General features: G+C 36.2%; 2 protein-coding genes across 7 annotated transcripts in view; one reads left to right on the forward strand and one right to left on the reverse strand.

The window, feature by feature from the left end:
• Nucleotides 1-1,652, reverse strand: part of rfx2 (regulatory factor X, 2 (influences HLA class II expression)) — a 35,423-nt gene extending 33,771 nt beyond the window's left edge. For 3 of the 4 annotated variants that reach the window (XM_081606131.1, XM_081606132.1, XM_081606128.1), the window contains exon 1: nt 1,496-1,652. The gene's annotated coding sequence lies outside the window, so the exon portion shown is untranslated. Of the gene's footprint in view, nt 1-1,091; nt 1,179-1,495 lie in introns of those variants that run through there. The other variant, XM_081606130.1, reaches the window with a different exon arrangement.
• The window catches only part of acsbg2 (acyl-CoA synthetase bubblegum family member 2), a 31,818-nt gene continuing 6,058 nt past the window's right edge, over nt 1,124-26,883 (forward strand). The window contains exons 1-11 of one of the 3 annotated variants that reach the window (XM_081606126.1): nt 1,124-1,216; nt 14,597-14,729; nt 15,484-15,578; nt 17,572-17,840; nt 19,115-19,203; nt 20,951-21,071; nt 21,992-22,072; nt 22,150-22,299; nt 24,380-24,556; nt 25,947-26,128; nt 26,285-26,527. In XM_081606126.1, coding sequence (XP_081462252.1) covers nt 14,620-14,729; nt 15,484-15,578; nt 17,572-17,840; nt 19,115-19,203; nt 20,951-21,071; nt 21,992-22,072; nt 22,150-22,299; nt 24,380-24,556; nt 25,947-26,128; nt 26,285-26,527 — 1,517 coding nt within the window. In that variant the 5' untranslated portion in view covers nt 1,124-1,216; nt 14,597-14,619. Of the gene's footprint in view, nt 1,217-3,763; nt 3,906-7,653; nt 7,875-14,596; nt 14,730-15,483; nt 15,579-17,571; nt 17,841-19,114; nt 19,204-20,950; nt 21,072-21,991; nt 22,073-22,149; nt 22,300-24,379; nt 24,557-25,946; nt 26,129-26,284; nt 26,528-26,883 lie in introns of those variants that run through there. The other 2 variants (XM_008415153.3, XM_008415154.3) reach the window with 2 other exon arrangements.

The following is a 26,883-nucleotide window of genomic DNA, read 5'->3' on the forward strand; positions in this document are numbered from 1 at the left end:
CCTTAATGTTCTTTCATTTTATTCAGAAATTTGAGAAAACATTTACTGTTATTTATAGATTTCATAAAAACAACTTTAAAAAAAATTAAAAGAAGATGAATCAGTGACAAGAATCTGACACTATCAACAAAATCTTTGATCACTGTATACAAAACTCTTCAACAGCATAAAACACAAGTACGAATCTGGTGAGATGTTTTTTGTTAACAGAAATAATGTACCTCCTGAGACAAAATCCTGAAAGGATAAGAAGTTTTTCATATATATATAATTAGCTGTCAAAAGATGCTATAAAATGGATGACAGGGTGACTAAGAATCACAAGGGACTTTATCTAACGTTTCTCTTTAGAGTTATGGCTGAGATTCAGATGGATTTTCTGCTCTGCAAATAGATAAAATAGCTGCCAGTTGAGCAAAGAGAAATGTGTACCTCTACAAAATGCCTATTAACAACCACTTTGCTCTAAAGAACTTATTTAATAAGAGTAATTTGTGAAAGAGGCAAGTCTAAAGATAACTCCAATCACTTAATATTAAGTAAACCGTCAGGTGATGCCTGAAAATTTATAAAATGACTTTAAACGCCACACTAGAATAAGACTAATATTTAAGAATCTCCATGCAGTGGCACCACCTAGCTGTAACAACACATCGTGTTATTAAAGTTAGGCCTGAAATACTGACAGCAACCTAACTTTGTTACATTTTGGTTCATCTCAGTATGTAAAAATGATAATTAGGCTCGATTTCAATGTGATGGAAATCAACTAAAATACTCGATTTAACGAGACTCTGACGCTGCTAGAAAAAAAAAGTTTAAACACACTAGAGCTCGGTTTGCTGTTTGATATTTAATTAATTTTAAAAAAAGAAACTGCGTCGTGAACGTTACGTTGAATAAGTTTGGAAGTAGCAGACGTTGGAAACAGTTGTAGCAGCAGAAGCAGCGGTGCTAACGCTAGCTAGCTACTCTTCCACCTGTTTAAACGGCCCAAAAAAAGCGACGCGCCAACGGCCGAACTTTAACCGTGCTGTCTCCATGAAACCCCCACAACAAACCTGAACAACTCCACCCACGTTTAAACTCACAAGTGAAGTTGCACACATGTCGGCGAACGGAATTAGCATTAGCCGTACTTTACTATACGTTCATCCATCCATCCTGCTGGAACTGAGCTGAAGGAGCGTTCACGTCTCGGTTTCTACTAAACAACGTAAGTAGCAACAAGTGTAAAGTGATTAATTAGTTCGGATTTGTAGTCACAAATAATATATTTTGAAAGCAAGCTGCTGTAGAAGTTGGGAACAGCTCCAAAGAGAACATTAGAAGCGAAATGTTATCGTTTCACGGAAGGGAAAAAAAGCTGTTCGCAACTTGGGGCGGATGCCAGAAAGAGGAGAAAGTTACATTCAGGAAGACGCGTTCGAGAACATACATTTCTTTCTCCCTTGAAAACGAAATCACTCTCTAAATTTTATAAACATAAAATCACCTTTGCCGTGAGAAAAGTTCTGCTCTCTTTCCCTCTCTCCAACTCACTCGGTGACTTCCAGATGCTGCTGCTGCTGTTGCTGAGTGTTGCGCCCGTTGGTAAGTAACTGTCTCCACGGCTACAGTCACTATAGCGCGGTGGGGTCTCAAGGCAACTGTTGCTACCCTCGAACGCCTACGTCAGGGGCCTCACTATTGGGAGGGAGGGGCTAGAGGTAAAAAACGCTCCTCCCAGTTAAAGTGGGCTGTTAGTTTAAATTAAGCCGCTAGGAGGTGCTGTGGGCGAAGAAAAATCATAGTTTGTAGGGTTACGTCTTCCGTTTGTGATTTTGTCATCTAGTGCTTCTAAATACAATATCAAATAAATTACTTTATCAGTGTACAAGTTATTTCAGCAATTCAATTTAAGTCGGTAAAACTTGTATATTTTATAAATTAATTATTTGGTAGTAATTAGTTACATTTACTTTAACAGTTGAAAAAAATTGTTTTTAGCGGTAGTTGTACTACACCCTACTTTTTTTTATTTGAGTAATATTATTATGAAGTGTCAAATTTCTGGCATTACCCATTGTGTGCAACTTATGAAGAAAAAACATGTTTTAACCAAAAATGCAATAAGCTTTGCTGTTCAAATGTTATTTTATATTTGCTAAAGAAGCTAGTGAAAACTTTATATTATCTTTATATATTATATCTTAGACAGAGATAAGCAAAAGTACAGTACCTATTTTTTCCCTTGTTAAAATGTTATTTTCTTCATTATTTTTAAAAATGCAGTCAAATTTTACTATTGTCTTGCCAGTATGCTAACAAAATAATGTTACACATGATATCCTACAACCTACATCTTACATAAGTAAAAGTTATGGTTATTCTATCCACTGTGTGTAACTAATAAAAAACATGTTTTAACCAAAAATATGTTATCTTTATATTCTATCTTTGTCAGGGAAACACAAAAATAGAATGCCCAATGTTTCCCTTATAAAAATTTCATTTTTCATTTTTACTGTTTTTAAACTGTATTAAATTATTACTAATGCTATGATGCTTACACAATAATATATTACACATGGTATATAGATGTTATATTATATTTTACATAGTAGTATCAGAAAAGGAGATTTATTAGAAATGCTTCATAGCTTTTCCAAAAGTTGTATATCTCATGTAATAAAAAAGTTATAAAATATTTAGTGACAAAGTATTACATGTCTATAGCTGCAGGGTGATGCAGTTGTTTTGCAGCAAGAAGGTCCTGGAGCTGATGAATTGTGCTTAAGGTCCGCACAAAATAATTTAGAGGACCCAAATGGCCCCAGAGTTGCATTTGGATACCCCTGGTTTAAAAACTGCCACATTTACAGTTTTTCTGCATTAATATACTGCATATATATTTAAAACAGCTGTCTCTGATGAGGAAATAGCATAATTAGAGTTGCTAAGTTATACGCTTAATTTTACAGCATCTCAATAAAGTATTTACACTACTTCAATCTTTGAGTTTGTTGCCTTACAACCACAAAAACCAATGTACACTGAAGTGTGTAAGGAAGACACAAACTTCATCCCCGCACAATTATGCACTATACTTTGTGTTGATTTGTCAACAAAATCTCAATTAAAGTAGTTAGTGTTTTTGACTGTACTCTATTTATGTGAGTACGTGTTCTGTTGTGTAAAAAATACAGTTCTGTTTAATTGCTCATAAAATATTGTAAAATTAACACACATAATTGATATGTCAACACAAAAAGCTAACTGAAAACATACATTTGTTCCAAATTGAAAAGTATTTTTCTATTTTTGCATCTAAGCATGAACGTATTGATAATTATGAAATAAAAACTATATATACAAATATGTAGCGCCTGATTGTTTCTGTCATTAATATACATCTGATTCCTTTTCTCAGTCTGCAATATTTTCTTGGATTATAGCTTTAGATATCTTTATTTTAACTCACACAGGGAAACAAACTCTGCAGATTTATCTCTCCTTCATGTAATCACATCTTTTTAACACATGATGGCAGCACAAACCTATGCTGCAAAAATTAAATTGTCAGATTAATCTAATCTCAGTATAATCCTGCCAAGGTCTTTTGATGAACTGGTAACACCTGTTCTGTTGAACTACGCATATAAATAAACTTTAGAGTAAGTTTTTAAATGATCGGAGTTGTTTTTTGTTGTTGTTTTGTTTGTTTTTTTGAGTATGTTTCTTATGAGCCTACGACAAAACATGAATTTTTCAGAGAGATCCAGCATTGTGAGTTTAAATGGGAGTGTTATCTTGGAGTTGTAAAAGTGACAGCTGGCTCCAGCAGCTCATCGAGCAGCAGAGCTCCTTTCATTTCCCTGCTGTCAACGTCACAGATAGACGTCTTTCAAAAGCTTCTTCTGGCGGTAAGTGGTTGTTAACACAGCCTTTATCTTTTCTATTTATCTTTTTGTCATCCTGATGGCATAATGTTCAGATAACGTTAAAGAATGTATAGTAATAGTTTGCGGAATAGAAGCAGTTAAAAGCTCAAACCAGACGCTAAGAGTACAAGCGTGTCCGTCCGTTGCTAAGCATTCCGCCGTCAGTCATTCAGTTCAACAGCTTCATGAAGTTATTTCGATTAATTTTTTTTACAAATCTTTCTCTAACTGATAACCAGTTTCATTAACCTCTGTTAAAATCCCGTCTGTTATAAATGTACACCTGCTTTGGTGATGCTAGCATGCAAGCTACTGTGACGTTTATAAGATGCTTAAATGCAGTTTGAGAAGTCATAAAACAAGTTTCCGTCTCCGCAGCGAAGGAATTAAGTAAATATTCTCAGATAAAATTGAACACTTTTAAAACACAGGGATGTTTTACTTACTTACACTACAACAGTTTCGCAATTTAGATATTGGAGTTTTTGTTTCTGGTATAAAATGATTGTAGCTCAGATGAGCTAGTGATGTGATTTCCGTAGGATCCGGTTCAATTGGCTCATTGTTCTTTCGGCTACAAGTCGACTCTTTGCTTACTATTAAACAATAGTAATAAGTATCTAATAATAATACTAATTAAAGTATTATTTGAGCCTAAATAATACTTTAAGCTTAAACTATTAAGCTTAAAAGTTAATATTATTAATTAACTAATAATAAGCAAATTATCACAGTCTATTGGTAGTAACTAATAATAACCAAAGTATTAGAATGTTAAAGTATTATAGTAGTAATCAATTAAATATAACTGACTCAAATTTAGTATGATTGAAATTTATTATTCAATATGTTAGAATATTAAAAAGTATATTTAAGTCAAGCAATTTAAAAAAGTGTAACTCATATTTTGCATAAATTTATTATACCCAAGTTATTTTGTTCATGTGATCATGGTGGCTCACAGATAATAAAAGTCTAAAAAAAAATTAAAATTCAAACTCCACGAGACCAATAATAAAGGATTTTAAATAAATAAATAAATATTTCTGAATTATATATTCACTATCCACAGAGTGATATATTTTTGTTAATTTTGATTTTTATGGCTTAGGTCGTATTATTTTTGTATTTTTTTAAGACTCTGACTGATTTATAATGAGAAGACAATATATCTTCTAGAAGGGTTTTGCTGTCATTGTACTAAAAATTACAAATTCTCATAAAAGTCCATATTTCCCATTCCTACTTTTACTATAACCAAACGTAATCTGAACTTACACTTATATTTACAATAAATTCAACTTTATTATTACAACTTGTGCAGTTGTCAGTTCTTTAAGATCCTAAATAAGCCCAAACTTGAACTTTAAAAGACTCATTATAATTTTGAAGATATTTATTGTTAATAAATGTAGTTAACTATGAGAAGTAAACGGTCTTGAAGCCCATTGCTCTGATGGGCCACAAGCAGCATCTAAGGTTGCTTATGCTTTGGGCCGGCTCTGATATCATAATGCTGAGTAAACTGGCATTGCATTATAAACTATCACCACTACGGAATACTACACCTTTATTTTTCAGCTTTTTCTTGCGTATGTATGGTTATATTGGGACTCCTGAAACCCTAAACTGTCATTATTGAAATGTCAGTACAAAAATAGCACAAAGCTTTAATAAGAATACATCACACTTCCTTTATCCTCAGTGGGTTGCATTTAAAAGAGTAAGATGTCGGCCTGCCATCTGTGTTATTTGACTACATAATGGCTTTTTCTTTCTGTAAAGCTTAGCTCATTTGTTAAAGCTAGCAGGAACAAGAACATTAGATAAATACAAGTAAATAAGATATTAAAAGACAGCCTATTTTTATCTGGTTGTCTAATTAATCGGTTTACTGGTGATTCATGTGTTGCTTTTCCTGTAAGATGCATATTTGCTGAGTGTGGGATGAGAGAATGATCTCTAGAGTGCGTCAGCGCTAAGATCGCCCTGCAGCATGTCAGAGCAGAATGCGTGGTTGCACCAGATCAGCCGGCTCTGGGTGTCACGTGACGCGGTGGTGAGGTGGCTCTGTCATGAGGTCTCGCTTGGCCATTGGCTGTATTTTTCAACACAGTACTGATTGCACACATTTATGAGGTCATGCAGACCTCTGAGTACAAGTCGAGGTCAGTTCTTTTAGTGGAACCAGATTTACTTTTATATAAATATATTTCTGGAAATTTAAATGTATACCCTTAAGCTCTTAAATGTTGTAATTTGAATGAGTTTTAAGATTAGATTCATGTACCTTCAAAGGAGGTTGAAATGTGGTTCTCTGGTTGTTTTTACATCTTTCTTAAAGTTGTGCACCTGCATTTTATCCTGCCGCACCTCTGGTATTTGTTCGTTTAAACAGGTATGTTCCTGCAAGGAAAAAACAAAACAAGAAGAGCAGGATTGGCTTGTCAAGCAGCAGAGTTTAGCTGGCAGCTAAGATTTTTATTCAAATTCCTAAAATTAGGTCAGCAAAACAAAGTTCAAGCAAGTTAAAGCACTGGTCTTGGTGGTTGCGATTGGCAGTGCAATAAAATGAGCCAAGAACAGTGCCTTGAGACATACAATAAAAAAAATAAATAAAATTTTTGTTTATGATTTGTAACTTCCAAGTGACCCATTGTTTTTTTATTGCTTTTTTATGATCTGGTGTTTCCACCTCCAGTTTGACTTTCACTGGGCAAGTGGGATTAAATCCAGACATGTAACGTTGCGATTACTAGTGCAACAACAAACATGACTCACTAATATGTCTCATTTGTTTTTCTGTCCCTCTATCAATGGACTGTGTTGATACTGGTAGCTCCACCCTAACTGTACCATGCCATTGCCCTGTGGAGATGATTATTTCAATAATCGATTTATCACGATTAATTGTGTCATGCCTCTGGCTCCACCTTAGCCACACTGTGCCATTATCCCATAGACCTACAATTGTCCTGAACTGGACCCAGGAATGATGCGGTACTGTCAGTATTTTGGTCACTTTTTCTAAAGAAAAGCACAAAAATCGTGTACTGACACCTGCTGTTCTTCTCAGCGGAAAAGAGGCAAAAGTAGCCACAGTCTGTCCAGTAAGATCTGAATCCGGCAATCCCACTCACTTTTTCATTCCACTCATTAACCTCCTGAAAATTTGTAGACTCAGGTGATGCCATCAGGAAGCCCGTGGAGAGGTGTAAGGGTCGGGTGAGGAACCCATTATAACGGCTTGAAGTTAATATATTCATGATCAATGTATTAACTCTGCTCCATAAAACTTCTAGAGTTGTAGTTTAAAAAGTAGAAAACAGTGAAAGGAATGTTTCTTTGTCATCAAGGCATTGAGGTTAAGCTTGTTTAACTGAAGCTTGTGCACAGCAGGTTATAGGTCATGTAGAAAATGCCACATTAAAAGCAGAACACATTATGAAGCAGCCCAGCCCTTCAGAAATATTTCTGCATACGACTCGTCCGATAGTAACCCCACGCTGCATGTGGATGAGTGTAAAAGGCGGTATTTCTCTCGTGGGGGATGGGTCTCAGTTTCAGCATCATCAGTGGGGAGGGAAACGTGCGTCTGCTTCCTCGCTGCAACTTCCCCTCCTTCTTTTTTAGGTTTCCGTGTAATGCATGGTGTGAGCTTTTTCAGCCAATCAGGCCGAGCTAAGTGAAGATGGGAGGGCAGACTGCCTGGAAGACGCTGGTGAGCTGTCTTGGGTGGGGTAACAGCGGGAGGAGGGACCAACAGAGCCGGCCGGCTGCTAGTTTGAAAATGAATGATTTGCTCTAGATATCCTGGTCAGTTGTAGGATTAGTGGCTCGTCTGCTTCATTTAAAAAAATAAAATAAAAGGAGAATAGCAAAAGAGTGGCAATCCTAGAGAAAACGTGTTGGATACAAGCCGAGAAGAGAATCATCATCTAACGATGCAACGTGAGTAGCTGAATTTAAAATTTAAAAAATGTGTGGGTAGGAGGACGTGCCTTAAACTTGAATAACAAGTTTCATTTTAGCAAATCTGGTTTGGTAAGAAAGTTTTTAGGAATGATTTCTGAGGAAACAGGTTGATTGATTTTATGAGTTGAGATGATGAACATCCACAGGTTTCGTGCCATAAGCCAATTCACTAGTTTATTTTCTAATACAAATATACTATTTCACTTATTTTTCTTTGAGTTTTTGCTGCAGTAAAGGTAAATCTTGACTTGATGAGTATTTTAAGTCTTTGGCTCGGTCGGACAGCCAACACAGACTCTGTCTCTTTGCTGAATGGGTGTAGCCCAGCCTGCAGAGCTGGATGAATTTTCCATTTTGGTTTTCTGTCTTTTAAGAGCAGAAGCTCATTTGTTAATGAAATCAATTTCTTGCAAACTGATTAGTTTGATCACAAAAAAAAAAGAGCATGCAGAGGATCACGCCCAGTTCTGTCAGCAGATCAATCTATAATATGAATTCAGTTGACCTTACTTTAGCCTATTCGGGAAAACAGAAACAAAGACCTTTAAAGAAGGGGATTTTGCCTGTAGTTTTGTCAATTAATCAAAGAGAAACTGAAAATTCTTGATGAAATTATGCTGTGTTTTGTGGGGATTCCCTCTATTGATTCATGCCAAATGTTTTTTTTTTTCTATTAGGGTTTTACTTTAGCTTCTTCTCCGTTAACCAGTGTCCAAAAATAAAAGTGTTGTTGCTGCTTCAACTGTTGCTGCTTTTCCCTTTCTGACTGGGACAGCTGCTGCTAAGCTCGACTGTCCTCCATCGTCATAATCCTCTCCCATCAGCGAGACTGCAGCATCTCTACTGATGTCACTCTGTACAGGGGGGGCGAACCCCACCGGGTGATTCATCCTTAGCAGTAAATCTTTATCCACGACAAGCGTAACCTACCTGTATAGTGTTTACTCCAGCAGAAAATATCATAGGATGTGAAATAAATCATTTACATTTTGTTAATTTGATTATTTTAATGTGTTGAAAGAGTTTGAAGTGGAATTACTCAAATATTTTACAGCTTCAGCTATTAGAGCTAGAAACTACTGATCAGTGATGGGCCTGAACCTTCAGTCACATAAAGACAATTACAAAGTTGGTCTTCTGTCACCTGAAGAACATTTCCAGGATTAAACTACTCATATTCCAGCAAGATCCTAAAAAACTCATCCATGTGTTTTCTATCTTTAGTCGCCCTGATTACTGCAAGTGTCTTCACAGATTTGCCTAAAAAAATCAGACGGCTGCAGCTGATCCAGAGCGCTGCTGCTGGCGTTCTCACTAAGAAGATAAAGTGCATCACCCCAGTTTCAAAGTCCGTAAATTGAGCTGCAGTCTGTTCTCTTTAGCTCAGAGAGGAGACCTTAAAATACTTCGGTTAGTTTATAAATAATAGATGGCATTATAGACCTGTTGCCATTATATCAACCTTCCAGACAACTCAAGTCTTCTGGTTTAAGACTATTCTTCATCCCTAGAATCAGAACCAAATATGGAGAAGAAAAATTCAGCTTCTATTCTCCACAAATATGGAACAAACTTCCAGAAAGCTGCAAAACTGCTAAAGGAAGTCTAAAAATCCATTTCATTAGAGCTTCCCAGCAGAGCTTCCCAGCTGTTCTGGTTAACAGAACAGCATTAATGCTGTTCTGGTTAACAGCATTAAATGTAGCCTGTTTTTCAACTGACAGTTTTTCCTTACTAATGTTTCTTACTTATTTTATTCTAATCATGTAGACCACTTTCAATTACCCTGTTGCTGAAAATGCGCAATGCAAATAAAACCGTCTTGCGTTGGCCTTAAAGCGTCAACCACTGGCCTCCATGTTGACCATTTACTGAAGCTTTAAGGCGTTTTTTTTCTCCACCAGTAGTAGCTGCAGGTCGCTTTGTTCATTTCAAAGCTAAATGAGAGGTGAAATCTCAAGAATGTATGTGATGTTGAATATAAAGGGCTCAGATGATGGTGGCCGATAATCAGACAGGGCTGCAGCATTTTTAAAATATAAAGAAGTAAATAAATAAAACAACTATAGCATGCTCATTATTTCTAAATGTTTCACAAAAATGTGAAATGACCTCTAAAAGTGAAATGAAAGATGAAATAATGATGCAACAACCTGGTTGGACCTTAAACTCTTTCAACATTCAGTTGTGTTTAGTTTGGCGACATTTCTCCACTCTGCATCCCAAACTTTCTCCATATTGCTCATATGCTGAGGACATTTATAGATTTAGTTCACAAGCCAAAACTTTTATTAAGTAATTGCTGAAACTTCACTTTTTATTCCTAACTTTGTAGCAGACACTTAAAGGTTTTGGACTGAATCTGTTATTTGGAGTGACAGCACATTCTCCATTAAGAGTAGAGGAAAGTTTAGATGTGGATATTTTTGTTGGAAGAAAACATAATTCAGTGTTGTAATCCTGAAAATAACAAGAATCTGATGTCACATGGTGAACACAATCAGCACTTGTTAGGAGATTCATCCAGCTCCTTCAGTGTTGCTGTTCTTGGCAGCTTCCCTGACTAGTTTCACTCTCGTCGAAACAATTGCCAGTTTCTGTAAAGTTAGCATAACATTTTTTTGTGCAATAGGATCCCATTAACCCTTTGTAGCATGCCTACAACATGCTACAGCTAAGTATCAGTTGTGTACCACCAGATTATTGCAAGAAGGGGGAGGAGGTCTAGCTGTACATGGAGGGGGGCGAAGGAGAGACGTTAATCCCCCCCGATCCCGCTATAAATGCTATTTTATTTATATAATTAGGGCTATTGTAAACAAATATTTTAGTAATAGAGTAATCTATCGATTATTCTTACAATTAATTGAGTAATCATTTAAAAAATTTACAAAATAAATATTGGAAAATCTGGCATAACAGCAGTGTTACTATCGGATATCAATATCAGTCCAATTTTTAATTTTTGAGCTTCCCTAACAGTTACTTTTTTGTAGTTTAGAAAACTAACCTGTAATATTAACAGCTCGCTTTCTAAGTTAACCTGAAGAAAAGTTATACAAAAATCTGAAATTATTTTCAATTTAATAAAAAGAGGCAGGCTCACAAATACGCTTATTAAAAATGTCTATGATCCAGCTTTTAGTTTATGTCTTCATCTTCAGTCAGTTTAATAGATGAACTCTCACGTTGCCCCATACCTGTCAAGCTTGGAGTTTGAGAATATGGGAAATGCCGCCTGAAGTGGTGGTGGTGGTGGGCCATAATTTAACATTTGTATATGTTAAATTATGGGGGAAAAACTTAAATTATGAAAAAATTCTGCTGGAAATTCCATAAAAAAAACAGAAAATGTATTGGCAGAAAATTACCAGGACATTTCCCTGTTTTTTTATGGAAAAATGTGAAATAAAATACTGTTAAATTACGGGAAACTTCTGACGGAAATTCTGTAAAAAAATAAATAAATAAAATTTTTTAAAAAAACGGAAAATATCCTGGCAGAGTTACCAGGACATTTTCTGTATTTTTTATTTTTTTTTCAGAATTCCCATCAAAATATTTTCCATAATTTAACAGTTTTTTTATGTCAAATTTACCAATATTTTGTTAACTCAAAATTGAAATTCTCTGTCTTTTTACTCTGTCTTTTGTGATATATTCACAAACTTTTTTAAAAAACCTTGGACATTTCCAAATACTGATGTCTTCCAAACCATTGAAGTCATTTTTCTATACCATATATTAATCATAGTGTAAAATATATTAAAGTTAATGTATTTAACATATTCTTAACATAATTTTGAAACAAAACTATACTAATTCCACAGGAAATGTAGTTGTAGAACACAAAACACTTAGTTTGAAAGTAGCTCATGCAAAGTGATGTAAAAATTAAACCATTCTACAATGAATTTGCAGACTTTATTTTACAATTTAAGACCATAAATTACCATGTCATCTAGTTTTTAAAACTAACCTTTGCTATTATATATTAAGAGCTAAACATATTCTTGAGCTTGCTAATGTTTATCTTCTGCACATTACAACTAATTTATTGCATTTTACTATACAAATTTTCAACGTATAAATTAAATGTAAAGCAGTCTTAACTCTAGTCTTTGAAGTCAAATAAACAATTTTGTTAAGTTATTACTATAAGATGGAACATAAAAAAAATTGCTTTGGAACATGAAAATTATAGTTGTAAACAGGACCAACATACTTCAAAATAAATGCCGAAAGTCAACCACTATTTTTATGAAATACAGGTATAAATATTTTGTTAAAAATCAAATGCTACATAAACCCAGCCGGAAACACTTTATTCGAAGTGGGGTGAATAAGACTGACATGACACCATCATAAACACCTGTCATGAATATGAATAAGTCTTCATGAATATTTATGACTGCTGTCATAAAGAGTCATCCGGTAAATCATGACACTTTTAATACAAAGTTGTCATTATTGAAAATGACTTTGTTATGACAACTTGACATTAATCTCGACAAAAATGATTAATAGTATTCAGCAGGTTGTTTTCTTGTCAGCACAAAGACAGTACTCTTATCTTTCATGTGACATGATGAGTGTCAATAAAATGATCAAGACCCAAACAAAGCCAGAGACTGAAGACGCAGGAGGGGTTTGGGGTCTCAGTTCACCCCCTCATGTCGGGGTCTCAGTTCACCCCTCATGTCGGCCTCCTCCCTCATCCGTCTACGGTTCACTCTGCAGGCTGAACTGGCTGAAAGGGGTCATTTAACATCCCCAAACCTGACCGTTCCCCAATGTGAACCATTAAAAGTGAGAGCGGGCCTCAAATGTTTTGATCAGTGCCAATTTGGACACAGTTGTTGGTTAAAATGTTCAGTTTAACCGTTTGTGGTTGCTTAATGGAGGCCTAGTTTGAGCAAACTTTGTTTGTTCCTGCTCCCTCTGACCTCTGGAGTCGTTTTCTTTCGCATTACCCGAGCCTAATTGTTCCTGACAGGCGAGCCATGATAGGCTCCTGCCACAACAAGCAGACGAAGCTGCTGGAACGTGTTGTCAGCCCCCTTATATAAACAGGTCAAAGATGTGATAAGGGAGCAACAACAGAGGGTTGAACGAGGGAAAAAGGGCGCGGATGTGACCGCGTTTATTGTTGGGGAGTATTAGACGTAGTTCCTGTCAGGATGCAACAATAAAGCCGATAAACAAAACTTTTAAGGGCCTGCATTCAATGTTTAAAACACTGCTAAAGCTATAACCTTTGACTATTAGAGAGTAAAAATAGTTGTCTTTGTTTGTGCATATTTATGCTATTCAGCTACAGCTGTGGTCAAAAGTTTGATTTTTATTATGTTAATTTAAACCTTTTTTTGTTTGGATGCAGTCCAAACTTTGAGCATTGAATCTGGTAAGGGTTTGTTTTCTAAACTACAGGGTGAAAATTACATACAGACTCACTCATATATACATACACCCCTCACTGAGACTTTTTTCTTCTTTTTAAAGCCATGGCATAACCCTGGATATTTGGTCCTTATTATAAAAAATGATGGAGTTCATTTAATTTGAACCCCAACTTTAAAGCATTATTCCTAACGTTTTAAGACAATTAAGAGTTGGAGGCTTAAGGTTAGCCTACTTCATCCATTCAAAACCTTTGTTTGCATTAAAGTAGTCACAATACTGAAGTTTTAAACTCAGTACTTGTACAAAACAAACACTGGATGTTAAAAATATATCACCTAAAAACGTCACCTCCCTGATAACATCTAGGATAAATGATAACTTTAAATAATGGTAGTAATAGGGTTATTTTCTTACATCATAAATTGGTCTCTTTGAGTCAGCTGTGCTTATATTTCATGTGTCACTGTGTGCTGCCATTGTCAATATGCTGTTGATAAAAATAAATACGAGTACTGACAGATAAAGGGTCATTCCAAACTTGTGTTTCAAAACAAACACGGATCTGGAAGATAGAAATATGTTTACAGTGTAAATGGATGTGGCCTGTGCAGATGGATTCAGCTGCAGATCTGTGAAGCTTCTGACTTTCTGGGAATTTTGCTGAAAACTAACTAATAATAGTGTACTACTAACTAGGCCCTCAGCATTACACTGCCACCACCAGCTGTTTGTAGGTTTGAAAGCCTCACCTTGATGTCATTGTGGCCAAATACTTCAGTCTTTCCCTTATCTAATAATGAAACGTTTCTCGACAAGGCATTTTTGTCGTCCATGTGAGCGGCTACAAATTTCAGCCGACGACGGCATTTCCTTTTTTTGTTCTGGAACATCATAACCCATTTCCTTTCATCGCACAGTTTGGATTTGATGATTGAAACATGGAGACACAAAGCAAAGTAGCATTAGAGAATTTACATTTATGGCCTATTCAAAGCCCTGACCTCAGCCTTACTGAAACCAACTATTTTAAATGATCTGCAGTATTTGTGGCATGAAGAAAGATCAAATGTCCAGAAGCTTATTTGGTTTCTGCGACTTGTTAGAAGTTGTTTTGCATATGATCTTCACTCTCTGTAAAAATAACATTTCGATAACAGTAAGAAAAAAACAACAAAGTTTCATCTCCGTTTTCCTCTCTCTGATAAATAATCCAGCTGACGTGTGTTTCATGTGTTCCTGTAGCTGCTTTTCACTGCGTTTAAAGCTTAAAGAATCGTGACGTTTGTCTCCTGCAGTGACCGCGTGCGAGTCCAGCGCCATGTCCGAACCCGTGGTGGTGGAGCCTCCTAAAGCAGGAGAAGCACTGCAGTCCTGTGGTGCAGGAGACAGCTCAGCCTCCCTTGATGACGGCATTGGAGACACAGCAAAGTACGTTAACACGAATGCGTTACAATGGCTAGCTTAGGAAGTTACATTTAATGTAATGAGACAAAAACGTTTGTTATTCCTTTTGCTTAACTTCAGCTGCCAGTGGATGGTTTGTATGATCTGCACAGGCTTATTATTTTCCAAAACATTTTCCCCAAGGTTCACTTCTTGGCCCATTTATTATTTCTTTTTATTGACAGCATATAACTTGGGACAAAACATTCTGAATTTATCCTTTTCTACAGTGTTTTTAAAGCCAGAGAAAACAAAATAATTTCTTTATGTCTTCAAATAAAACTATTTTAACAAAAAGACTCGTGGTTCGTTTTCGTTTTCAAATGGGGCTGCAGCTAACGTATTTAACTTATTCCTCTTTTTTTTAAAAACTAGAACTTACTTGCCTGCCCTGTGGGAATGTTTTACATTTATAAATACTCTGCATGGTTGTCAGCTCAGAAACCGTTCAGGCTGAAACTCCTCATCATCACTTTTAACAGAAAGAAGGAAATCAGAATCTTGTTTAAAATACTTCCTGAAATGGTCGTAAGAGTGAAACTGTCTGCTCTGCATAACTTTGCATGTATTAAGTCCAGGCTGACTGTATTTATTTTGACCTTCAAATACAGATCAAAATAGTGGATGATGACAGCCGCTGGTTTTCCCCCGATGACTCGGCACCGTTTTTTAGATTTATCCTGCTTCCTTTGGGAATTTACTCGCTCATAAATGTGTTTTCCTCCTTCCTGTTCCTCAGTGAGTCATCAGAGGAAGAGTCCACCGGGGAGAAGGAGGAGGAGGTCGCTGCTGGAGATGCAGCCGCCGCTCTGCAGATCTCAGACACACCACAGGGTGAGACCCCAAGGAAAACCGCCACGTGTTTGTTGTCCGAGTAGCTGGATTTGAACGACAAGATTAAAAAATAGCTTTTAGGCTTTACTGTAATCCTGGATGCAGTTATTCTGTCTGCTCTTGTTGCTGAACTCAGCATTTGTGAGCGCATGTCTTTTCCTGAGGAAGGAGAAAACACATTATTTGGCAGAACAAACGCTCCTTCCTCTTTCCTTCCCTTAAACTGTGACTTTCTTTCCCGCTAAAGTCACTGACGGAAAAGTGTTTCCTTCGTTATCTGTAAAGATAACAATGAACTCCATGCGTATTCACTAGAGCATGTCTTATCTTAATTTTAGACAGTTTTATTCTGTGGAAATTTATTCAATAGACCCAACCTGTGTCTGCATAAAAACAAAAGCTGACAGATTTTTTTTTTTTTCCATGAGAAAGTTACTCACCATCCAGCTTGTTAGAGGAACTGATAAGCAGCTGCTGTTCCTGTAATAAATCCACTATGTGATTCCACTTTATATTCAAAACATCCTGCAGATAGTTAGACTACATCCCATCTGGTCTGTCACACTGTAAACTCCCAGAGGGGCGAAAAGCCGCCTCCTAGATTAATTATTAAAATCCTTTGGGTTTTATGGCACCCAGAAGATGATGCTAGCTGCTGCTGCACTAATTTGGTTCTAGTGATTGTTCTCCAGTTGCTGCTACGTGTAATTTGAGTACGATAGTAAAATGATAGATTAGATACGACAGACAGTTCAATGGATAATCAGAATAATAATCTCTAAATGTGACGTACACTCAGATTTTTGCTAAAATTTAAACCAGCGATCAGCTGACATCTTTGTGACCTGTCAGTTTTAGCTTGTGGTTTACACCGTATAAATAGACACACATCCTGTTTTCTCTGTGTCTGACCTTAAATCAGACCAAATTTCTCCTGTTCAGTCAGGATTAAGAAAGTTATTTCCTCTCACTGAATGCCAGAATGAAACTTATATTAAAACTCAGATGCATCAGTTCTGTCAGGAGGCCAATTCTTGTTGAGTTGACCCAATTTGTGCAGTTCAAAAGTTTATTATGAGGCATGTTTAGAGGTGTATGCAAAGTTCTGACTTTGGAAACCATTTAGAAAATCTTCCTCTAATTAATCTGTCGTTGAGTGAATCCAAACGGACCTTAAAACACCTGAGCACAGCAGAGGTTCATTAGATCCAACATCTACTCACAGTACGTCTTGTACAAGACGTACTGTGAGTACTAAGTACAAGACGTACTGTGTTTTCATATTGGCAGGACTCAAAAGTTTTAATTGAGTTGATTATAATGAATTAATCACATCTTAATCGAAAACCATGTATCGACAAAATAAGTAATATTTTCAATCCAAAACCCTTTTTGATGCAAAATTATAGAATATATGTGAACTCACTAACAAACATAATTGTTGTTTTTAATCTGTTGTTTAGGATATTTAAAGATCATATTAGTGCATTTATAACCATTCAGCTTTTTAGTGTTTTGGGAAACCCTGATCATTCATGTAACTTCCTTTAAAGCGTCTGTACTGCTGCAGCATTTTTAACATCGAGATGCTATTTTAGTCTTGAGTAGCTTCGCTGATCGGCTAACTCCGTTTTGCACAACCAAATCATTTTTTTAAAGCTAAAATTAACCCCCACTGGGGCAAATGAAGCGGCACTGTTGTTGTGCAACAGATTCACGGACGTACCAGAAACACAACACAAAGGTTCCATCTCTTGTATGTAAAATAAAATGGAAAGAGATTGTGTTTTAATTTTTCAAGCGTTAAAATTTGTGTAATTAAGTAGACACAGGTCCTACTGTCTTTTAACAGTAGAATAACAAAACTGCATGTAGAAATTGAATATTTTTTATCTTAGAAGTCATGAAGGTCTCTCCTGAAAATGAGGCCTTTTGCCTCGACTGACTGATTTTGTCGTCAGACCTGAGCGTTTTCTCTCTCTGCGTGTTTCAGTGAACGCCCAGCGCCCGGACTCCCTGTCTGTGCCGCCATCATCAGAGCTCCGTCTCTGGACGACGCAGCGCGATGGAGAGGTGAAACTCCGGGTCGAGGGCTCCGGTGAGGCTGCAGATGCTCTGACTGTGAACCAGATGTTTGCTGCAGCTGCAGATCGATTCAGTGACTTCACAGCTTTGAAATGGAGAGAGGGCGAGCAACAGAAATGCCTCACCTACAAACAATACTACCAGGACTGCCGCACTGCTGCCAAGAGCTTCCTAAAGGTTGGTTTCATTTTCTTTTTTCTAATCCAATCAGAAAGTCTTCAGGGGAGATGATTTCTTGTTTATTCCTTTTATAGTTAAAAACACATTTTAGTTCAGTTTGTTTGGATATATCCTGCATGGTTCAGGTGTTAAACTCTCCTGAATTAGAAAATTAATTAAAAAAAAAATCCAGATTACTTTTAGTTCCAACTAAATGTATCCCTTAGTTAATGTCTTAGTTGGACGTTTATACTCTTGTATGTATAATTTTTGGATAATTAACAGTTAACATAAATTTGTTTCCACATCCACTGGCATTCTGTCATGATTTGTTCTTTTTAAACAAACCTTCAGCAGATATTAGCAGCATACTATTTACATAATATTTAGTTCTCTGCAATGTAAGACTTCATGAATTTAAATGGCTCATTTAGGCATCGTTTTACATGTCGTCATAGCAACGGATCACATCACAGTGGCGATGATGATGCAACAGAAGATTATTTCAGAAATCAATTATTCTGGCAATTAACTGAATAATCTGATAAAAATATTGACACATTCTGCAGATTTTTCATTTAACCACTTAGGTCTTTTTAACTTGCTCAATATTAGAAATGCATTAAAAGACGCAAAAAAAATTTACTTTTTGGCATACAAAAATAAGTAGCCAATAATGCAATAAAATAGCATTCCTTTAGTGAACACTTGATCCTTTTTAAATACTGTTTAACTTTTTTTAATTAATAATTGATAGCAAAAGGTGCTTAATATCTAAGCATTAATTATAACCATTACAGAATATGAATCTTGTGTAGCTACAAATTTCACTTGAGTTTTCATAGAACAGATTTACATCTTAAATGCAAGATGAATATATTTTGTGCAGTTTTTGTTTTACTGCTCTGAGGGTTTTATTTCAGCAATTTTCCTTTTTTGAGTCTGTATGTTTGTGTAATCAATTACTAAATTAGTTGACGATTATTTAAATAACTGGTTTATCACAATTTATTCAACTACTTGTTTAAACTCAAACGGGACTTGAAACTCCTACGTTTTAAATGCAAATTATAATTTGTAACCAATGAGAAACAAACAATATCAAAAGTTAAAGTTTTAGAACATTTTTAAAAATCATCAAGTTTAAAAAGATTTAAAAGTTTAATAAATTACTTATTTAATAAGTGAGGATATGCTGCCAGTATCTTCACCGTCTTCCCTGGTAAAAGTTTTGAGATCAGTTAATTGTGTATTTTTCATTTTTTAAACTTTGTTGTTTTATATTTCTGCAGCTCGGTTTGGAGCGTTTCCATGGCGTCGGGATTCTGGGCTTCAACTCTGCCGAGTGGTTCATCGCCGACATCGGCGCCATTTTGGCCGGGTGAGTTTCCGAGTCCTCTGATTTGGTCACAATGGTTTATCGGCATTTCTGCATCGGAGTGTTTACATTTTTATCACCGAGTTTACGAGTGTCTGACCTCGACTGGCAGGTCAAGGCCGGCAGGTCGCTTCTTATCCAGCCGAGACATTTTTCTGATCAAATGACTGATTAAAGCGATATGCCAAACGAGAGGCTGACTCACTGAAGTCACTCTGATGATTCAAGGTTTCTCCATTAACTGATTGGAAACTGAAAAAGGTATTTAAAAGTAGATTATTTTAAAGAATTTGAACTGGGTGAAGCTAAAACTGCCAGTAGAGGAAGTTCCGGGTTGAACATATTTACAAAGGTTTTTTTTTTTATCTTAAATGCCAAATATATATATTTTTTTCTAGTTTTCGGCTTAATTGCTGCTCTGACTGTGCCGTTATTTCAGCAAATGTCCTTTTTTTAAAGTCTTTATTCTCCCGTTAATTACTAAATTAGTTCAGCAATCGATTCAATTAATCTGATTAATCGTTTCAGCCCTAATGAACCTAACAGAAAAGTTTTCATTTCAGTCTCATTTTCCTAAAGCACACATTTGACTTGCTTTGTTATATGTAGATGGGTTTTTTTTTAATCAAATAAAACATTTATTTTAAGTATTTGCTTCCCCTGGTGTGTAACTCAGCCCAGATTTTAGAAGCAGGACTTGGGATAAAGATTTGAAAATTTTACTGTCTGTGTTATGAAGCCGGTTAAAACCCGCTCCGTCTGAGAAACCAGAACCATCCAACAGAATAAAAACGGAGCAAAGCCATCGGTTACAGCTGCAGCTGCAACATCACCAAACATCTGCTAGAATATTTCATGCTTTGTTTGCAATTTAGTGATGTAACAATGGGAATATTTAATGAATTTAGTTCTATTTTTCTTCCTAAAGCGCCATTAAAATAAGTAATCAACCCTCATAAAGGCTTTACCAGGGTTCACTTGTGTGCAGGAATGAAATGCAGTTAAAAGACGCCTTCTGGTGCACAGAATGCAGGTTCTGAATTTGACGCCTGATTTCCAGGAATGTGACCCGACCAGCTGCCATGTCCCAAATCTCAGCTTTCATGTCATCAGCGTCACACTCTTAAGAAATAAATATTAGATGCTCTTCCTTCTGGATCCTTGTAGATATGAAAAATGTTCTAATTTTAACTAACCCTGAAACAGAGAGAATTAAATCCGACTGTTTGCTTATTTTAACATCTTTCTCTCTAGTGTCCTAAAGCTTATGCAACATTTTCTGAAATGCTCCAAACTAACTCTTCATTTCAGCACTTTCTGATTCTCTACGTCCTTCAGTTTCTTCCCTAAACCTGGTTTTAATTAAATTTACCGCTCCTGTTCATTTTAGCATGTTTATGAAAATCCACTCACATCTTGTCTTAAAGACCAAGACGATGACAGGAAGTAGCAGGGGGGTGACGGCGGAGTATTATTTTAAATTACTTATCGTGTGAAGAAACTTGTTCACGCATTTTTGCCAAATTTAATTTAAACACCGCAGCTGCAACATTGGGTTTTTTCGACATTCGCAGAACATCGACTAAGTTTTTCACACATTTGTAACATAAATGCAGCTGCTGTAGCTCTGACTGTTTGCCGTTTTTGTCCTGCTGGAAGCTCAGCCTCCTCACTCCCTTCATGCAGGTTTTTCTCTGTACTGACCCGTCAGGATGAGATGTGCTAACTTTGACTCCCTCTCCTCTTGCAGGGGGCTCGCTGTGGGGATTTACACCACCAACTCTCCTGAGGCTTGTCACTACGTAGCAGAAAACTCCAAAACAAACATTATCGTGGTGGAGAACCATAAACAGCTGCAGAAAATCCTCCAGGTGAGACGAGAATGATCGTGTAAATCACAGAGAAAAAGAAAATATGATTTATTTTCTGTTCCAGAAAGGAATCAAAACACAGCTTTTACCACTTTAGATTTGTACTTTTGTTTGTTTTTTATTTTGGTGAAAATATAAGAATTGGGAGGTTTAGATTGCCAAGAAAAAGTCACATATTTGCAAAAAAAAAAATCAGGTTTGGTTCGCATTTGCTTGCTGTGTGAATGCAGCTTTTCTGACGTCGGAAGCCATTTTATTTTTAAAAATAATGCCCCAACAAAAACTATTAACAAGTATTGATTTTAGTATAAATAGAGCAATTTTTTTACATTTAATAACGTTTCAGCTAATAACATTTTCTTGGTTGCTTCATTACTTTACTCAAGGTGGAAACTTGTTCACCTCACATCAGATTATATGTTTTGATTTCAGCCACAAAAATGTTAGTTTAGCCAGTATTCTACAAAAAATAAAAGCTCAAGTTAGAGAGTACAAGATGCTGCACTGCAAAAATTCAAAACCTTACCTTAAAAGTATTTTTGGTCCATTTTCTAGAGAAAATATCTTAGTAGACTCAAAATAAGACAAAACTAAGTTTAAAGTAACTTTCTAGCAAGACATAGGAGCTTGTTTTAAGTCAATAATTTATTCTTATTGATGAAAAAGTGCTTGATTATTTCATTTATAATATGGGGGGAAATGTCTGCCAGTGGAACTAGTACTTTAATTTAACAAGCTCCTATCCTTGCTGAAAGCCAATTGCAAGTTAGTTTTGTTTTATTTCAAGTGAACTAAAATATTTGCACCAGAAGCAAGACCAAAAATTCTTGGTGAGATTCTGTGTTGTTGCAGTGTGAACTAAAATGTTAAAAACAAAAAGAGGTATTGTCCTCACAGGAATGTATTGTTTCTGCCAACAGATTGAAGACAAGCTGCCTCACTTGAAAGCAATTATCCAGTACAAAGATGCACTAAAAGAGAAGAGGCCCAACCTGTACTCGGTAAACACCAACACACACACACACAGAGACAGAGCGAGCGTGGAAAAGCCCATCTGACTGGTTTTTCTCCACAACAGTGGGCAGAATTCATGGAGCTCGGCCGCAACGATCCGGACGGGCCTCTTGATGCAATCATCTCCAGCCAGAAGCCCAACCAGTGCTGCACGCTCATCTACACCTCAGGAACCACGGGTCAGCCGAAGGGCGTGATGCTGAGCCATGACAACGTGAGTGATGAGACCCGCAAATGTCACATGCTTTGAGCCAGACGTCAGTGACTCTGTGTGCCTCATAGTGGGTGCTTTCCAGGGAGATCTCTATCTATGAATCAGCACAACATGTGAAGGGTCTGACTATCTGAAGTCAGACCCTTCATTTCTATAAATAGAAATGTTCTCTCCTGTTTAAGTTCAACTTCCACCAATTTACTCCTCGGGTTTCAGAGTATGACATGAGCACGCCCAAAGCCGACCAACTTGTTTTGACAAACACATTTTACACTGCAACAACACAAAATCTTACCAAGTATTTTGATCTAGTTTCTACTGCAAATATCTTAATACACTTGAAATAGGACAAACCTGACTTACAAGTAACTTTTCAGCTTGTTTTAAGTGAAAAATATCAATTAATATTGATGAAAAAGTACTGGTTATTAGTGGAATAATCTGCAGGCGGAGCAAGACAAAGCATAGCGCCATGGGGGCTGAAATGCATGCCACACTTTTCAGATTTTTCAAACACCTAATTTTCCTTCTACTTCTACTTCTACTATGTGTTCATCTATCACATAAAATCCCAATCAAATTCACTACATTTTGTTAATGTCTCATAAAATATTAAGTTCAAGCTTTGTTTTCACTACACAATGTTTCAGATTTAAATATAACAAACAGCCACAAATCCCTCATTTTTAATCTGATCAATGATTACGTTTATAGTTATCAGCCGTTTACTACCTAAACTTTCTGCATGGTTTGGTTATAACCACTTAAAATACAAAAAAATACTCAAACTAAAAGTGAGAAGGTCTAAAAATAAAGAGATGTTTCATCTCTGTCCTCGCCTGCTGATTTTCTCTGCACCCCTCAGGTTGATCTTGTGACGCTCTGATGAAACTCAGACAGGGATGCATGACTGTTTTAAACTCTGCAACAAAAGTTCAGAGGCAAAGAATCCACATCTGGATCTCAAACTGTTATGCTAATAGTGAAAATTAACATGTATTCTTACAGTGCTTCTGAGGTTTCAAATTGATTGTTCAGAGGCTTTTAGCCCAGTTTCGTGTTCGAGCAGCCGGAAAAAATACTGAATCAAAATTTCTCAATTTTACAAACCGATTGTGTTCTTAGGTCTTAAGAAATCTAATTTTCTAAAAAAAGAAATTAATTGTATTTTATTTTTATAGGCATACTTGGTGTCTTTGCTATGAATTTTGAGTTACTGTCCTAAAATAAATGTTCATCACAAAAATAAACTACAGAAATACATATTTGTCTGCTTGTTTGAGGTTCCTGCTCCTGCACTGCAAAAACACAAAATCTTACCAACTATTTTTGTCGAGTTTCTAATGAAAATGTCTTATTACACTTGAAATAAATCAAAACTTACAAGTAGCTTTTCAGAAAGATGCAGGGGTTTGTTTTAATGCAATAATTCATTAATAATGATGAAAAAGTTCCAGTTCCACTGGCAGATTACTTCACTTTTAACATGAGAAAATGTTAAAAGTGAAATAAACACCAGTACTTTTTCATCATTAATGAATTATTGACTAGAAAATGTTCCCATATCTTGCTAAAAAGTTACTTGTAAGTTAGTTTTGTCTTATTTCAAGTGTACCAAGACATTTGCTCTAAAAACTAGATAAAAATAACTTAAGGTTTTGTGATTTTGAAGTTTCATGGTTAAAAAAGTGAATCAAATTTTTAAAACTGGATCCAGTTTTGATGGCAAACAAAGCACTAAAACTCACAAACTAGAAGTTGTTATAGATCAGATTATTTTTACCTGATGTGATTTTGTACTGAATTATCCTCTGTCTAGTTTGAGTTAGTACAACAGCAAGATAGTCAGATTTTGCACTTAAATATTTAGAATGTGATAAAAACTAAATAAAAAATCTAAAATTTTCAGTTTCAAAGATTGGAAATGTAAAATTTACAGGGACTCCGTAGGTCAGTTGTTTACTAATAAATGATTTTCGAAGGTAAATATAATTTTAAAACAATCATAGTTGGGTATTCATGCTTCCCCAGAGGTGTACGACATCTACTCTTATCCATGTTTTCTTGTCTTTCTCCTCAGATAACTTGGACAGCAGCTGCAACAGGTTTACACGTCGAGCTGAAGGACAGCCTTCAGTTCCAGGAGAGGGTGGTCAGCTACCTGCCGCTGAGCCACATCGCGGCTCAGATGGTCGACATCTGGATCACCATGAAGGTCGGAGGGCTGACCTACTTCGCTCAGCCGGACGCCCTGAAGGTGAGAGGAGCTGCCAGCGTTCTCTCACAACCTGACCTTAAATCAGACGAAACTTTTCAGTTCTTTGGGTCCCTCAGAAGAACCAGTTTCACCTTTCGTCTCACAAGTCGTAAAGTTCAGATGATTGGAGTCAAAATGTCAGATTACATTTATAGTTCTACAAAGTTATAGCTGCAGTATTTAACTTTATAATTTTTTTTTTTTACATATTTGTTAAAATTGTCACCATGTCTAAATGTGCTAATGGCAGGGAAACCGTTTATCTGCCATCTTCGTTGGCGATGCTAACTAGCCTTAGCATCAATGGGTTTTACCTTTCCAATGTCTAGAATTTTCCAAAATTGAATTTTTAAATTTTTTTTCCCTTAGTTTTTATAAAATTCTAAATATTTGCATACAAAATTATCTTGCTGTTCTACTAATCAGAAACGCTGAAAAATCCAAACTAGACTGAGGATAATTCAATACAAAATCACATCAGGTAAAATTTATCTGATCTAACAATTATAATCTGTTATAACTTCATCTAAACTGGATCCAGTTTAAAAATATCCATTCTTGAGCCATGATCTAAGAGCACTGCAAAAACACAAAATCATAGCAAGTTATTTTGTCTAGCTTTTAGTACAAATATCTTAATACATTTGAAATAAGACAAAACAAGTAACTTATTATAAAGAAACTTTTTTAGTCAATAATTCATTAATAATGAAGGAACTAGACAGGCTGCGCTATCAGGAAGTAGCTGCTAAGAGCAAGGGGCGCACACACGGACCAGATTGACAGCGCCAAGCCCCTCCTCCTGGTTCTGATTGGTTGTTTCTAGTTATCACTGGAAGAAGAGGAGCTTGTTTGTTTTTCATGTATTACCTGTTTCATACTACACTATAATGACAGTGACCGTTTCAACAGATATGCAAAATATATTTTTAATAAAAGTTACAAATTTTAACCAAAATGTAATGATTTAAATTTAATCTCATAACTAAAAAAATATTATCATAATCTTTAAGTTTGAGAACATTTTTGAATGTTTTCCAGTTTTTTGTTCAGATGCTGGATGTCATAAAACAGGAAGAACAAGGTGTATGAATCACCTCCTATTTTTAAAAAGTTCTCTTTTTTTTATCTCTACACAATGTTATCTACAGCATAAAACCTCAATACGCTTCCTCTCAACAACGGCTTTTATTTTGAAACCAGTTCCATTTAATATAACCCCTAAATACGTTTATTGGTACAATTAAAGCGTGTCATGTTGGGAAGAGTTGATGATCAACAGGACACAGATAGCCAGAGGGCTACATGACTGTCTGTGTGCTTTGTTTGGCTTAGTTAAAGGGTTCTCCATGGGAACCAAGTAAATAAATATTTTGTTGCGTTTTCTCAGGGATCTCTGGTGAACACCATGAAGGAAGCGCGTCCGACGGCCTTCATGGGCGTCCCGCGTGTCTGGGAAAAGATGCAGGAGAAAATGAAATCCGTCGGAGCGAAATCATCAACTGTGCAGAGGAAAGTGGCTGCCTGGGCCAAAGATGTTGGTCTGCAGACCAATCTGACCAAAATGAATCAGTAAGTCTTATTTAACAACATTAAAGTCATTCAGAGAATTCGTTTTGGTTAAATGTTAAATTTGTGGAAATTAAAGCTTTTTTTTCCTATATTACAATTTGTGGCATTAACATTTAGTTGACCTTTCACTTTCCATATTTTTTTTTGCTTTCCCAGAAGCGTAGCAGCTGCCCGCACCCCGTTCAGCTATCAGGTTGCCAAAAAGCTCGTGTTTAAGAAAGTACGCAAGGCTCTCGGCCTGGACCGCTGCACCAAATGCTTCACAGGTGCCGCCCCAATCACCAAAGACACCCTGGAGTTCTTCCTCAGCCTCAACATTCCTCTCTACGAGCTTTACGGCATGAGCGAGAGCACCGGACCCCACACCATCTCCACACCTGAGGCCTTCAAACTCACCAGGTAAAATTTATATCATTATATCACTAGATTCACAAAGCAGATAGCGCTAATATGTACAGATGCAAAAACATACAAATCCATTTGTTTGCATCTGCAGATACAGAGAAGAGGTCAAAGACTTAGAGAAAAAACTAATGTATCTAAAATTAATGTCTTAAAATGTCCTAAAGTCAAAAAAACAATTTAAGTTGGCCTTAAATGCAGAATTATTTTAGTTACTGTCTTTTTTTGCTAAAGGGCTTTTCTGTCAGGCAAAAGTTTGAGTTGCATGCAAACGTCTTAATTTTGTTCTGTGACCCGAAGCTGTTTAGGCTACTGCTAACTAGCCGTAAATATATTATTGCTAGCTAACTAGC

Source organism: Poecilia reticulata, chromosome 4 (assembly GCF_904066995.2).
Source record: "Poecilia reticulata chromosome 4, P_reticulata-male-v2, whole genome shotgun sequence".
Lineage (NCBI taxonomy): Eukaryota > Metazoa > Chordata > Actinopteri > Cyprinodontiformes > Poeciliidae > Poecilia > Poecilia reticulata.